This window comes from Sinohyriopsis cumingii, chromosome 15 (assembly GCF_028554795.1).
Source record: "Sinohyriopsis cumingii isolate HCF-2022 chromosome 15, ASM2855479v2, whole genome shotgun sequence".
Lineage (NCBI taxonomy): Eukaryota > Metazoa > Mollusca > Bivalvia > Unionida > Unionidae > Sinohyriopsis > Sinohyriopsis cumingii.
In genome coordinates, this window is record NC_142975.1 from 130,172,369 (window position 1) to 130,187,811 (window position 15,443).

A 15,443-nucleotide genomic window follows, 5' to 3' on the forward strand; every position below is an offset into this window, starting at 1 on the left:
TTCGAGAACTCATTCCGCGAGAGCGATTAGAATTTGCTTGTAGTTTGGACGAAGCCAGATGGTACCTTTTGAAAAGAAATACATCAATATAACAAAACGACTCTTCGGAAAAGAGTGTTTATGAAACGTCTGAATGACAGATTCCTGTTTCGGTCCGAATTATTGTTTCCCTCTGAATTAATTGGTTGTGGTCTTCATCCAGTTTAGGCGAAAGCTATATGCTAGTTCACTCCCGCCATTGAGACGCAAGCACAGGTAACATAGAAATAAACTTGAAGCAACAAATTGCCACTAGACGCCATATTTAATATTGAAATGTTTGATCTAAAAATGGTAGTCACTATATATATATATATATATATATATATATATATATATAAGAGCTCATTTCGAAACCATTTATTTTCTCAGGAGCACATCTTAATTTAACTGCAATCCTGCCTTTTGTAATAACTCAACAATACCACCAATATGGCTATTTCAGATTATTGGAATGTTTATTGGCATGTAATCATAGGCCCGATTTAAGAGACATATAAATTCTCACAAGATTTTTCTTGCTTTTGATTTCTCCCAAGCAATTTATCCAGAAACTGTTTTGTCTTTTTGAAAGAGCCTGGCCTGGATCTTGGCTTAGTCATTTTCTTTCCCAATTCTTCGGTTTCATCTTTGCCTATTCGCAGCAGGATCTGCTTTAGAATTCCGACTAACAACTCGTCAACGTTGTGGTTCAACACTGCAGAAGTCTCTGTGTACTTGCATTCAAACTGGTCAGCGATTTCTTTTGCCTCTAAAGTTATAAAAGAAGATAACCAGCTGTGTAATAATGATAAAAAAGATAGTTGATGATATAATATTGAAAGCGTGATGGTCAGTTTCTTTATATTTCTCTTCTAACCAATCACTTAAAATGGTGTGATAACATCTAATGATATGATAGGAGGAATTTAGAACATTTGGACATAGTTTACAAAAATCTGCTAGTCTCTTCCCCCTCCCCCAATCGTATTTTTCTCCGTCTTAAGAATGCTTACATTCCTACAATGACACATGTTGTGCCTATGTTGAGATCTTCCACTAAACACGTAAATGCATTTATCTGTAACTACGGCGTTATTGCTTAAATTGTGGTGCGCATCATATTTGAGGAGATGGCCGAAAGTTCAGTTTCCGACTTGCTAGACATCGAGTATAAAATGTGATGTTTTGATTGGTAGTTTTTGAAGTTATAAATACTGTTCTTGAGGTGCTTTCGTCGTACAAACTCATAATTTAGCAAGACAACAATTCGAGTACTTTAGTTACTCGCACAATCTTGCTGTCAACTGCTGGACTTGCATAATTTGATAACGTGTGTGTAGATAGATAGATATATAGATAGATAGATATAGTGAGAGACATACAGAGACAGAAACTGGAAAGCTTCTGAATATTTGTAGTTCAACGTTTCTAGCATATACTGGTACATGAATATTTACGAAGTCTTTTTCAACAGTAAACCATTGTATTGTTTTATAAAATGGCTTCTGAAAACAGTGTAGATAAACTCATAATGCCGCTAAATTAACCGATACTGACGTCATTCTTAACCACTTCATCAAACTAGTAATAATAATAATAATAATAATAATAATAATAATAATAATAATGATAAGAATAACAATAATAATAATAATCTGAGAGATAGAGACATATTATATATCTTACATTTTCTCTCTTAGCTGAAGAAAGTACTCACTGCTGAATTTTTTAGGCGGTAAATCATACTTTAATCCTAAATTGAAAGCAGGTCAATGATAGACTGTTTACTCACCTTCACTCGGAACCTTCCTGTTGCGGACCAAATCAGATTTATTGGCCACTAGTATTATTGCACGCTCCGTCCCGCACTCATGATGCAGTTCACGAAGGATATCGGTAGCATTTTCGAAAGAAAGGCGGTCGGTGATCGAAAAGACGACAACATATGCATCTCCTGACAGGCTCTTTAGCTCATCCTGTGATAGAAATATAGAATATTCGAAAACAATGTTATTACGGATACAAACAAAGTTCTCTTGAACGACTTAGTTGCTAATTAAATGACTGCACGGTTGACATGCTGACTTATCAGACTGAGCCCGTTTTCTGGCTTACTGACATTGATAGTTTGCTTAACTGGTGTATTTTAGAAAGACGCTAATAGTATATCAAGCCTGCTCACACCTAGGCATTATTTATGAAAACTCGGTGTAATTGTGTTTGCTGTCATGCGTCTACTGTTGAATATGTTCGGAAAAAAAAAACTACTGCACATATAATATGTATCTACTCTAAAAGAAAATTCTTCATTAAGGATCAGTCGTGTTTTATATTCAACTATAAGCCAAATTTCTTACTAATACTGAGTGTCATTGGCTGTCAGTTTAATTAAATTCATAAGAATCAGTGTAATGGGTTGGCGTTTTAAATAAATTCATACGAATGAGTGTCATTGGCTGGCAGTTAAATTAAATTCATAAGAATGAAAGAATGAGTGTCATTGGTTGGAATCTTAATTATATTCATAAATAATGGGCTGGCGTTTTCGTAAATTCATAAGGATGGAATCTTAATTATATTCATACGAATTAGTGTAATACCCTGGCGTTTTACATAAATTCATACGAATGAGTGTCATTGGCTGACAGTTAAATTAAATTCATAAGAATCAGTGTAATGGGTTGGCGTTTTACATAAATTCATACGAATGAGTGTCATTGGCTGACAGTTAAATTAAATTCATAAGAATGAAAGAATGTGTGTCACTGGCTGGAATCTTAATTAAATTCATAAGAATCAGTGTCATTGGCTAACTGCGTCTTTAGACTTATAACAATTATCCGACGTTTCAACTAAGCTCGTATTGATATGTATATGCTATGTAAACACTGAAATAAGGAAACATGTATGAATCCCGAAGACAATAGTCATTCTAATAAATTGCACAAAAGTGATGACGCGACCATAAACAAAATTCCACACAAATTAGCAAAATTTGGCCGAAACATATAGTACAGCTACAGTGTAAATACATTCGATTTCCGACCGGGACCCCTCTTCTATTCAAAGTGTCCTTCCGGTTTGTGTGTGTGTGTGTGTGTGTGTGTGTTTGTGTCTGTGTGGAGGTGGATCTAATTTACCCGAGAAAACATTGATCGCGCTGACCAAATGCCGAATGCTTGGGAAGTTGTTCAAAGACTATTAAATTATAATATTTATCTCCATTTATGCCCCTTATCCTTATGAAGATCGTCTACGTACCGTACTCCTATCGCAAGTGAATTTTGTTTACCAAGCGATTCGTGTGACCTATAATTGGGCAACATATAGGTTAAATTGCTTTAAAGGTCACCGGCCATACTCTAACATTTTTATTTTAATATATTTGCATGACATGATTAAAAGTAGTTATACTCGCACAAAGTGACTAACAAAATTATCAAGTGTAAAGAAGAAAAAATAATTTAATTACTCGTAATAGAAGTATAAAACGCTAGTACTTTCCCTTAGCTACGATTTCCCAACTATAGAGGACGTCAACCAGACATGATGTATATTTGTCTATAAAAGACAAAGTACATACTTCTTCTTGTCGAAAAAGAAAACACTATAAACTATGGATACGGATAAGTTAGACTATTGAAAACTAATTTACTATTTAGCCTTATATCAATATGTTTGCACGACGCACTATTTGAGTCGCTTTCTAAACTGTTCCATTGTTTTAATTTCAAACGTCCCGTTAATACAAGTAAAAAGGATGCATTGCTGACTTCCCTATGTCGGCCGACTTTGTAAAAAAGAAAAGAAATTTGCACATTTAAAATAAAGCAAAGGAACCAAAGTTGGCCTCATTATTATCGGCCGACTTCATAAAAACATCGGCAAACATTAAATAATCTAAAGTCAGTTTCCGAGTTGGCTTGCTTTGTAATAAAATAACCTTTTCTATTTGATATAATGTCGATAAGTTAAAACAAAAAGTTTATTGCTCTCTGCCAGTTGTGCTTATTCATCGCCCAGGCTTCTGTCCGTTTGCCAAATATAATCATTGTTGATACAAACAATCATTGATGTTAGTAATGTCAATAGTATACACATTAATAACTTGCTTCAATAATACTTTTGTAACCCATGCTAGCGAAAAGATTATCATTTGCTCTCACTGTGAATGTGTTTTCAAATAATGATTTTTTATTAGCGAGATACAGTCGACTAGTTAACCTTGATACAATAAAATTTTGGTCATTTTGCAACATATAATGTATCATGCATGAATGACAGGTGCCTTCAAGTAATCGTGTGATCTTCCCGTCTCATTTGCGATTTTGTTATCTGACAGAGGAGATATACACTACAGTAAGGATGCATACGCCAGTCGCCATCTGATATATATACGGAGTTTCTGGATAGATATATATTTTATAACAAATTTCGCATGAAGAAAAAAGAATGATTAAATTATAACAATAGAAAGTTAGTTTCTTTCGCTTTATTTTAAAATAAGTGTTTAATTCATCTATTGTATTGTACCGTGCAGTGGTGGTGGTGCAGGAGAAACAAAATGACAAAATGATTCGTTCCTTAAGATTTGGGACGCATGCCTTGAAGGAAAAAAATTCACCATAAGTTCCGAGGAAGGGGAAAAATAATTAGTTTATCTTATCCCGATATGTACGGTAAATAAGATATATATATATATATATATATATATATATATATATATATATATATATATATATATATATATATATATATATATATATATATATTGCTCAACGTACCATTTCATATATCAGACCATCTATAAACTCTAGTGTTGATTCGTCGCCATCAACCAGTAATGAAACAGTTTTCTCTTCCATTGAGCGAGCTGGAATTAAAAAACGAATGTCAGTAAAGCTCGATGGATTTCTTGAAAACGATTCATTGACATTGACGGTGTCATTACTTATAATGTACACCATTCTGAAGACACAATAAAGCAAATTAGCAAAAGATGTTGTTTCGTTGAATTACCTCCCTTAGGCAACCTTTAAAATATTTGGGATGATACCTAATGTGCCTTCTTATATATACTTATACTTATATATATATATATATATATATATATATATATATATATATATATATATATATATATATATATATATATATATATACATATGAGAATACATACATATATATATATATATATATATATATATATATATATATATATATATATATATATATATATATATATATATATACACTTATTCTCATATGTAAGATTACCTATATATACTTATTGATATACACTTCTATAGATATGCAGATCAGTATGTGATACATCGACCAAAATTTGGACGGCACATTCTTCTGCAACTAAACGAACCTTTGTCCACGTCTTCTTTGAGAATCATACATAAGAAATGTAGCGATAGCATATTTAAGGGCTTTCTGTTCGATTCATCAGGTCTGCAGACAGTTCTCAAGCGAATAGCCACAAACTTTTCAGGTTATGGATGTGTTTCAAGGCCTCCTTTAGAAACTTGCCTGGAACCTAACAGACCAGTTTATCATGCACAACATTCAATATGTCACACATTTTGCTTACGGCACAACATTGTATTGGGCCGTAGTTCGTTTCATTAATATCTCTCTTTTTAAAAGTCAAAGCAGGTATGAGCTGTCCAAGCACAAATGTGTTAATAGCCTTATTCGGTAATAGACTGTGTCCTAAAGTAAGCATAACGTAATATCTTGAAATGATCAATCAAATATAGTAAAAATAAATAGTAAAATCGTAAATGATCGTCAAATTATTTCAGTAATTACCGACGTATTTTTACAATTGCAAGAAAATAAACGTTTTCATTTTATATATTTATTCATACGAACATTTAAATTTTAGATGGATCATATTTTGATTGCATATACAATAAAAATGGCTGATCCTCAATTCAGGCAAAAACATAATATATGTTATTGATATTGTAACAACTGTTGACAAAAATGGTTTCTTTTTGTGGGGTCAAGTAAGATTTGTTTAGAGATTTCTTTAACTAAAATAAAATTAAAGGAGAATTCACACGACCAGCTCCACTGCAAGACGATATTACGTTCCTTAAATCATTTTATTCTAGAACAATTAATATTCAAAGCAGATAATTTATTAGTGTTAAATTCGTAGTTCCCCTTACAGCAAATTGTTCTGGTTAGATTTTACAACTCGTCTTAATTAATTCATATTATTCCGTTTTATTTCTCATATTTAATGTTTGTTCAATGTTTTCAACTACCTAATACAATCCACAATCCCTGGCACTTTGCTCCTCTTTTATGCTAATGTTTCATGCATTGAAGACCGAATTTAATTGTCCACACATTCCTCAGTCTTGATTTTAACCATTCTTTGGAGGACACAAAGAATCATATACATAATCAAATATAGTAGACATTCATATATTTGGGGTCAATGTGACCAACACACTCAAGTAAACCATACTCGATTACAACGATACAATGACTGGATAAAAATGTATTTGGTGGGACAAGGTATATGCCTTTATTCCTGAATCATCATCGTATTAGTCAGTTTCAAAAGCACTCCTGACACATGTTGTCTTCGAAACCATCCACCGTATGCTACGTCTTCGATAAATATTTGCTTGTAATTACACAAATCAAAACATCTGAAACTGTGGCAATGCAGAAGACTACATGCATTAATACTATCATTTGTAAAGTTTGAAAGAAAACCCGATGGAATTATTTTACAAAAATTTAAAGAGGAACCCCTTCCATCTGTGTGACAAATTAAAAACGGTAAAGACGTAAAATAATAAATAAAATATTTACGGATGTTGTATAAATAATAAATGGTATGATGAGGTATGAAGGACAAAGAGCAACGCGTTTAATTCATTGAAGACTTTAGCGAAATGAAGCCAAACATACATAGTCGCCGCGTTGTACGGCTCTATCATTCACTTGAAGTGATTTATTAAAACAGAATTGTCACCAAATTATATATGGGTGTATAAACCAAGGAGCAATTGACCTTTAAAGAGCCATTCTGTAAAAGTAGGTTTGTAATTTTAACATGTTGTTTTTATAAAAGTAAATCTATTTTAGATTCTTATTGATCGTGATTCATTCCACCTATCATAACATTTTCCCATCACACAAAAACGAGTCTAACTCCGATTTGTGTAAAATAGATAATTAAAATACGGATAATACAATAATAAAGATGTCTTTTAAACTGTTTATGCTGAAAACCGTTTACGGATTAAACTCTGAAAATTTTCAAGAGCGATATTCTCTAGCCCAAAGACACCTATCCACCTCATTCAATGTTATCGTTGGCATAATTATTTAGACGAAAAAGTATATGCTGCTTGTATGTCCAGTTGGGTGCAGCTGAAAGAATCTGATTCAGTCTGAATGCCCCATGTTGTGGTAAAGACGATAGCTTGGTATAATCGTAGCGGGTTCCGTAGACAACAACATACACTTGTACCTTGAAACAATGTATAATCAATTCTTGATAACATTCTCCCTCTTTCACATTTTTACGATACAATATGAGGTACTATCTGGATTTGATTGCTTTTACCTACCATGTATGTTCAGCAAGAAGGAATATGAAAAGTTTATATTGGATAGTTTTTGTTTATCCCTATACCGAAATCACTTCTTCAGTTCAAAATACATCCTTTCATGTTGTCCATGTCTGAATTATTGAAGGAAGCGATGTGCTCACACAGAGGTATCACATGGTCTTACATTTTGAGGATAGTTAATTAAAGATATGTTCAATAAAAAGGTTTTTATAAACATTTAAAGATTATCATCAGCAAATGTACAGGTGCATCATAAAAACTGAATAACTGGAGAGGTAAAAAACACCACCTGATTAAATATTTCTTTGCAGTCTAAATAGTCGCGCTATTGAAGACCATCGTTGTTAAGGTGGTGTTCATCAAAAATGTATCTGTGGAGGTGACAGGTGCATACACCATTTATCTATTCCCTACGTTCATATGTACGTACACATGTAAGATTTATCCAGTTCAGCGGATAATGCAGACGAACATTTCTCTAGGCATTTATCTATTGTTTTTGTGTTGTGTTCATAATTTATAGTTAGCTTCATTTGGATTCCTTGAGAAGTAAAATATAATTACTTAGAAATGTATGCACAGGCTTACCAACAATAGGGATTCTAAAATATAAACATTGAGATTGACATTCTTCAGGTTATTGGTGTGAATTTTTTCAGACACACAATCAACAGCTGGTATGATGAGACAAAACCTAATCAAAGTTCGCATATTTTTCAAAAACCACATTATATAATGAGGCTAACTCGTATATTAAAGATTTTGATTTTACTGATTTTCTCCGCTTATCTACCATCATTTAAATTTGAATAAAGGTAGTCATTAAACATACAGGATCGGTCGCAGCCCGGGTCGACAATGACCGTGCCTTCTGCTACACACCAGGACGGAGGTGACAGCTACGCTACTGGTGCCCCCACTACAAAGGTCCTGGGAGAGACAACACCATCATAGGTACATCGAACGTTAGAACACTGGGGGCAGTTGGAAAGTTGAAAGAACTTACACAAAAGTTGGAGAGGTACAACTGGATCATTATTGGTATCTGCGAAGTGAGCTGGAAAAACTTCGGCGAAATGACAACAGATGAAGGGCATAACCTCTCTTCAGCGGATTTCTTGTACACAAGGGTACTGTGGACAGCATTACGGGTTGTTGCCCAGTCATAAGCTGGCTCATTACCAGCCGCCTGAGTGCGATTCTCTTCAAGATCACATTCATACAGGCCGACGTACCCACATCTAGCCATGACGACAACGAACTGGAGAAAGTTTACAAACAACTGCAAGATGTCATTGGCAACTCACCCAATATGGACATTCCGTCTGTACAAGAAGACTGGAATACAAAGATGGGAGGTGATTCGCAGACAAACTGGCAAAGCACATGTAATGCAGAAACAAATGAAAGATGACTCGGGCTCTTGGAGTTTGCTACATGCAACAATCTTGTCCTAGCGTAACATGCGACCCTCACAGAGCATCTAGAAGATGGACCTGGCACAGTCCAGATGGACAACATCACAACCAGACTGACTACATCTTGGTGAAAAAGTGATTCTGCACAGGACTGAATATCGCCAGAACATGAAGTTTTCAAATTGCAGATATTGGACGTGGCCGTGTTTTATTAAGGACAACGTTTCGCCTCCACCTAAAATAATCAACAAAGAATCAGATTTGACCTTCTAAGCAATGATAGGTGGTACATTTGCACCTTCGATAACTATGGACAGCCAAGACACCGACCTAGAGTCCTTAACAACCATGCTCAACTCAGCTGTGACTAGCACAGCTAGCGAGATCATTGGTAAATATCGTCGAACAAAGAAATCTTGGGTCACTACATATGTCCTTGAATTATGCGACAAAAGGAGAGACCTGAAACAGGGAAGAAAAAAAATCATGAAGGAGCTAGAAAATACAGAGAGATAAACAACATGATCAAAAAAAGCATGAAAAAGGCAAAGGAATCCAGGACAGAAAGACAATGCTGCCTAATTGAAGACAGTCTGAGTAGAAATTGTAGCAACATGGCATATCAACTGGTAAAAGATCTCACAACCCATAAGCAAGGGAAAACTGTGACTACTATCCAAGACAAAAAAGGAAAACGCCTCACAGAAGATCAATAAATCCTCAAGCGATGGACAGAATACTGCTCAGAATTGTACAATGATAACACCCACAGAGATTCAGCAGTACTAAATTGCCATCATGCAGAATAAATTGCTGATAACCCCGTTATTCGTGAAGATGTAGAAATTGCAGTTAGGTCACTAAAGAAATGAAAGTCAGCTGGCGTAGACAACTTACCAGCAGAGCTCATTCAAACAGGAGAAGAGATAGTCACAGTCCTGACAACAATCTGCAAAACATATGGCAAACTGGAGAATGGCCCACCTCATGGACTCAATCTTTGGTCATCGTGCTTCCCAAGAAAGGAAATCTACAGCTATTCCAAAACGAGAGAACCATCAGTCTGATCAGTCACCCGAGCAATGTCATGCTGAAGATAATTCTCACCAGACTAAAGCCTCAAGCAGAGAACATTATTGCTGAAGAGCAGGCAGGCTTCCGAGCAGGAAGAAGCACACAGAACAAATTTTCAATCTCAGACTCCTTTGCGAGAAATTCTTTCAGCATCAGCAGAATCTATACCACGAAAATTCCCTGAAAAATCTTAGTTTGGACTTGTCAAAAAAATGTCATGCAGTTAGATTGTAAACAAATTTTGGTTGTGCTGAGTTATTTTAATTTGAGTGAAATGGAACTTGAAATTTGTATTGACCATTGTTCAAAGCGCTGACTTCACTGGGGTAAATTCATGACTTTTGGATGTTATTCAGATCCTTTGATGATAGATAGCCTTCCAAATTCTCTCTATCTCTCGTTTAAATACGACGGCAGAAGAATCGCCTTTGGTGAATAACTGCGATTAACCCTTACTGCAAAATAAATAATAGTCTACACCTGATTATAAACACCCAAAAGAGAATAAAAGAAACACCTTTTACAAAATAAATTTCAAATGTGATCTCTTGTATAGATTAACTCAGAATAACAAGTGTCTTCTTTGCTAACTTAAGCATCTTCTTCCCTAGGCTTTCCAAATTCATACGATTGTAAGTTATCTGTCCTTTTAATTAAAATAGAAGAACGTACATAACATACCTGATGATTAACGGATAACCTTTGAGCATTGAGGAAGTTTGTTTATTTGTATGAACGTGTATATTTGCTATGAAAAGTAATGTTTCTTGTTCATTTATCAGATCCATAAGTTTTGCGCAATGCTTTGATGACCGTTAACCAGAATATTCACTCTGAAATATTATCTAGCGCTTGCGTATAACAACACAAAAAGACCAAACGAAATAAAGTTTACCAAAAAAATTGAAATGTTCACTTTCTATAAATTATCTCATTAAACCAAATTTCGTTTTTGGAAACCTAAGCATCATCTTTATGAGGCTTCATAGATTGGCACGATTTTAATTTATTTGGCATGTTCTCCTTTTAAAAGAGAATGGAGGACACATAAAATAACAGACGTTTCACAGATAATATTTGAGCATTTAGGAATTAATTACGTTCATTTGTATGAAAGTGCCTTTTGGAAAATTGTATATTTGCTATAAAAGGTACAGTTTCCTGGTGCTATATCAGATCTATAACTTTTGTGATATAGTTTGATATCCGTTAACCAGAGTATTCATTTTGAAAACTTGATCGACCGTTTGGCAATCACTTCAGTCCATGTTTACAGTTACTGTCACGATTGGATATTAAAAGGGTAATTAGTAATAAATGTCAGTCTAGCTTATTACAATATCCAAATGGGTTTTATCGTACCTTACGATATGGCATCAATGGATAACATGCACGCTATCCTTCATGCTTAACTTACATTTTAAAGATATTTGGTTGGTTGGTTGGTTGGTTGGTCGGTTGGTTAGCTAGTTAGTTTTAACAGTATTTTAAATACGTATTTGGATATATCACGACGACGAAATGCGAGATGTTAATTTCCTAAAGACAGACCGAATCAAATAGCGAATGCCCGACACTTGGATTACGATTCTTTTGCTGTGCCAACGGAGCGACCGCTGCTGCTTTTAATATCAAATAATACACTCTATAACTTGCACTGACATAGTCTTAGGTTTCAGGATGGGTTGCGAGGACCAACAAAATGATAAGACAATACTGCACTTAATAAAATCATCGCACGTTTGCGAATAAATATTGTATCTGTTTTTTTAACGCGTCAACGTTCATAGAAAATGTTGATAGTGTAAGTCACATAATTAATAAATGTGTTTGTTGAGATGGTTAAATGGTTCATGGGCAAAGATTATAGTCTTTAAAATATATTTGCGCAGTATTGCTACTTAAACGAAAATATAGTCATTAACACCAAAAACGAGTGGCTTTTTTGTCTGAATTGAATGCTGTTATAATTGATAACAAATATAAAGGAAACTCTTTCTGTACAGTCATTATTGTTATAAACAAAGAGGTAATAGTCTCTCTCTCTCGCTATTGCTCTCTCTCTCTCTCTCTCTCTCTCTCTCTCATTTGAATCGCCATTTCGTGAATAAATGCGATTAGCCCTACTGCTAAATAAATATTCTCTGGTACCTGCTTATAAGAACACCAAAATACCAAATAAGTAAAGTTTGCACTTAAATTTTAATGTTCCTTTTCCATTGATTATCTCATCAAAGCAAACTTCTGTTTTTGGTAACCTGTTAGTCACCTACCCGAGCCTTTTCAAAATTGGAACGATTGTATGTTATCTGGCAACCAATTAAGATATAACATAGGTACGTAATAGAACAGAAGAGCCACAAATAACCTTTGGGCATTAAGTCATTTCGCTTAATTGTCTTAAATGCCTTTAGAAATCTTGCATATTTGCTGTTAAAAATAAAGTTCCCTTATGCTATATTAGATCTATAAGTTTAATGCAATACTTTTAACCAGAATATTCACTTTGAAAATTGTAACGCCCTTTCGGCAATCACTTAAGTCCACGTTTGCAATTATTGTCAAGAGCGAGTCTTTGGTTTTTAGTATTAAGATAGTGATTAGTATTAAATATCATTCAAGTTTGTTTCTATCCAGTAACCGTAACTTATTATATTTAACGTATGAAAGAAAGGCACGCTATCCTTCATGCCCAACTTTTATTTCAAAGGCGACTAGTTGGATGGGTGGATGGTTAGTTAGTTAGTTGGGTATAATGGCATATTTAACACATTATAGGCTATATAACGGCGAAGAAACGCTGGAAATACCTTTCATAAGGACAGACCGAATAACGTATCAAACACGCGACCCTTGGATTACACATCCGACGCTGTACCAACTGAGCTACCGAGGATGCCTCTAATTCCGACGAATAAACGTTATGACTTGTTCTAAAATTGTCTTGTAGGTGGGGGGTTTACAAACAAACTGATAAGAACAACATAACAGCAAGTCTCAGAAGAACATGCAGTGATGCGATAAGTCAGCATTGATTGCTATTGTAATCGACAACACAAGTAAAGTAAAATTCTTTCCCTATTATTGCAATCCACAAAACTCTTTCTCTCTCATTTCAATAAGACATTGGACGAGTGGTGAATAACTACGATTAATCGCAACTGCCAAATAAATACTCTTTATTGACTGGTTATTAAAATACAAATTTCACTTGTCCTTAATCTATAGATTATCAGAGTAAAACAAATGTCTTATTTCGTAACCTAATCATTATCTTCACTAGCTTTTTCAAATTGGCACGATCGTAACTTACATGTTTTCTTCAATTACAAACGACGACTACAGTGTACATAACAGAACAAAAGATCCACAGATGCACTCGTGACATTTAGGACTTAGTTTTAGTCAATGAAAAGCGTTTAGCATAATGTGTGTATTTACGACTTGAAAGCATAACGCTACCTGGTACTATATCAGATCTATAATTGTAGTTTTATACGTTGACGTTTGTTAACCAAATCATTCATCCTGAAACCTTGATCGACTTTGACAATTGTTATGTATATTTAATTTGTGTTGCGCTTGATCTTTGTTTCATTGTTGAGGGTATGAGTATGGGCCTACATGTCTAATGTCATTTTTAAAATTATGTTTACTTGAATTTTTGTCCAGGACCTTCGTTTTTCCTTGGAGATTATATTGTCTACCAGATTTTAATCGTGATGTTTACTTACATTTAAGTTCAAAGGCCTGACCTTGTTCATCAGTTTTTGGATCTTCTGGAAGCAAACTTATTTACAAAAATTGATTGGAAAATCGCCCATATCCAGGTCATCGTATTGTTTCTTAGGTTTTTATATAAGGTTCTGATGACAAAAAATGTATTTATTCCTATCTTAATATTGGTGTTTGGGAATATACGATCAGTGTTTTAGTTTTAATATGAGAGTTTTAAATTCACAATACTGTAAGATCCTTTTAAATTTTCGCTTGGTATTCTAAGAAAAATATTTGTTGAATTTTGCTGATCGTGTAGGATTTGCTTTATTTGATACTTTTCTTAAAACCATAGAGTCGAAACATAATCACTTCAGTCCATGTTTACAATTAATATTAAGAGTTAGTCTCTGGCGTTGGATATTAAAAGAATAATTGAAAATAAATATCAATCTAGCTTATTACTATATCCAATTGGGTTTTACCGTAACTTACCATATGCCATCCATCGACGACATGCACTCTATTCTTTATGCCTACATTTTATTTCAAAAACTGTTAGTTGGTTAGTTGGTTTGCCTTAACAGCATTATCGACACATATTTGGCTACATCATGACCAGGAAACACGAGAGGTTCCTTTCCCAAAGACAGACCGATGCAAGTATCAAACGCACGATCTTTGTAATATGAGTCCAAAGCTGTACCAACTGAATTACCGATGCTGCCTCTAATTTCAACACATAGGTTCAATAACTTACACGAACATAGCATTGTTTCAAGTTAAGAACAAGATAACTGCAACTCATAAAATCATAACATTTTGCCATTAAGTTTAAGTAATCTGTGTCCGTAATGCGTCAACATTCAAAACTTTGTAACATGTTGCTGTAATGCATAGAAGAAGCTGCAGCGACGTGTTGTGTCGTAATTGATTGCTATTGCAATTAAGAACGAAAGTAAAGTAAACTCTTTCCGACTGGTTACTCTTCCTATGCACCAGCGGGGCAATGCTCTCTCTCTCTCTCTCTCTCTCTCACTGTACAGCATATCTTATTCTCATTCAGCTGTGATTTCCATCGATTGTGCAAAAGCCTACTCGGCAGTTCTGTCATGGGTTTCCCTGGTTCCTTCTCCAGCATGTTTACTGGCCGCCATCTTCTGCTGAAAAATGGCGTTAAACCCTACAACCACAATAACAACAACAACATCAATGTGTCTAATGTGGTACAACTCTGTTCTCATTCAGATAAAAATTAAGGTCCATATGCTCGTATATTGGTCATTGCTGATATATCCTTGTTGATCAGGCCCAATAATATTTCTACAACGCCAATAGCCTTAATTTAAATGATTGTCACATAATATTTCGCTTGTATACAGACTTTCGTTACGACTGAGTTATATATTAAACCTCTAAGCAACCGTAAGCACGCGCTTCGTACTTCTGTCTTCAACTGGAAGCCCTGATCCTACACAGGAGTACCAGGTTATTTTGCACATTTAGAATCAATAATATGTGTATTATATTACCGTGTACGATTTGTTTTTAGTGTTCGGCTTAAATCAAGCATATATTGACATGATTTAACGTTCATCTATCA

The 15,443-nt window shown here is 34.5% G+C and overlaps 1 protein-coding gene across 1 annotated transcript in view; it reads right to left on the minus strand.

Annotated features, from left to right (window-relative positions):
- Window positions 1–474: 474 nt before the first annotated feature.
- LOC149782773 (uncharacterized) overlaps window positions 475–15,443 on the minus strand; it is a 94,621-nt gene continuing 79,652 nt past the window's right edge. The window contains exons 2-4 of the mRNA XM_089934272.1: window positions 4,806–4,894; window positions 1,814–1,997; window positions 475–790 (exon numbers count right to left, since the gene is read on the minus strand). Coding sequence (XP_089790398.1) covers window positions 525–790; window positions 1,814–1,997; window positions 4,806–4,894 — 539 coding nt within the window. The 3' untranslated portion in view covers window positions 475–524. The remainder of the gene's footprint in view (window positions 791–1,813; window positions 1,998–4,805; window positions 4,895–15,443) is intronic.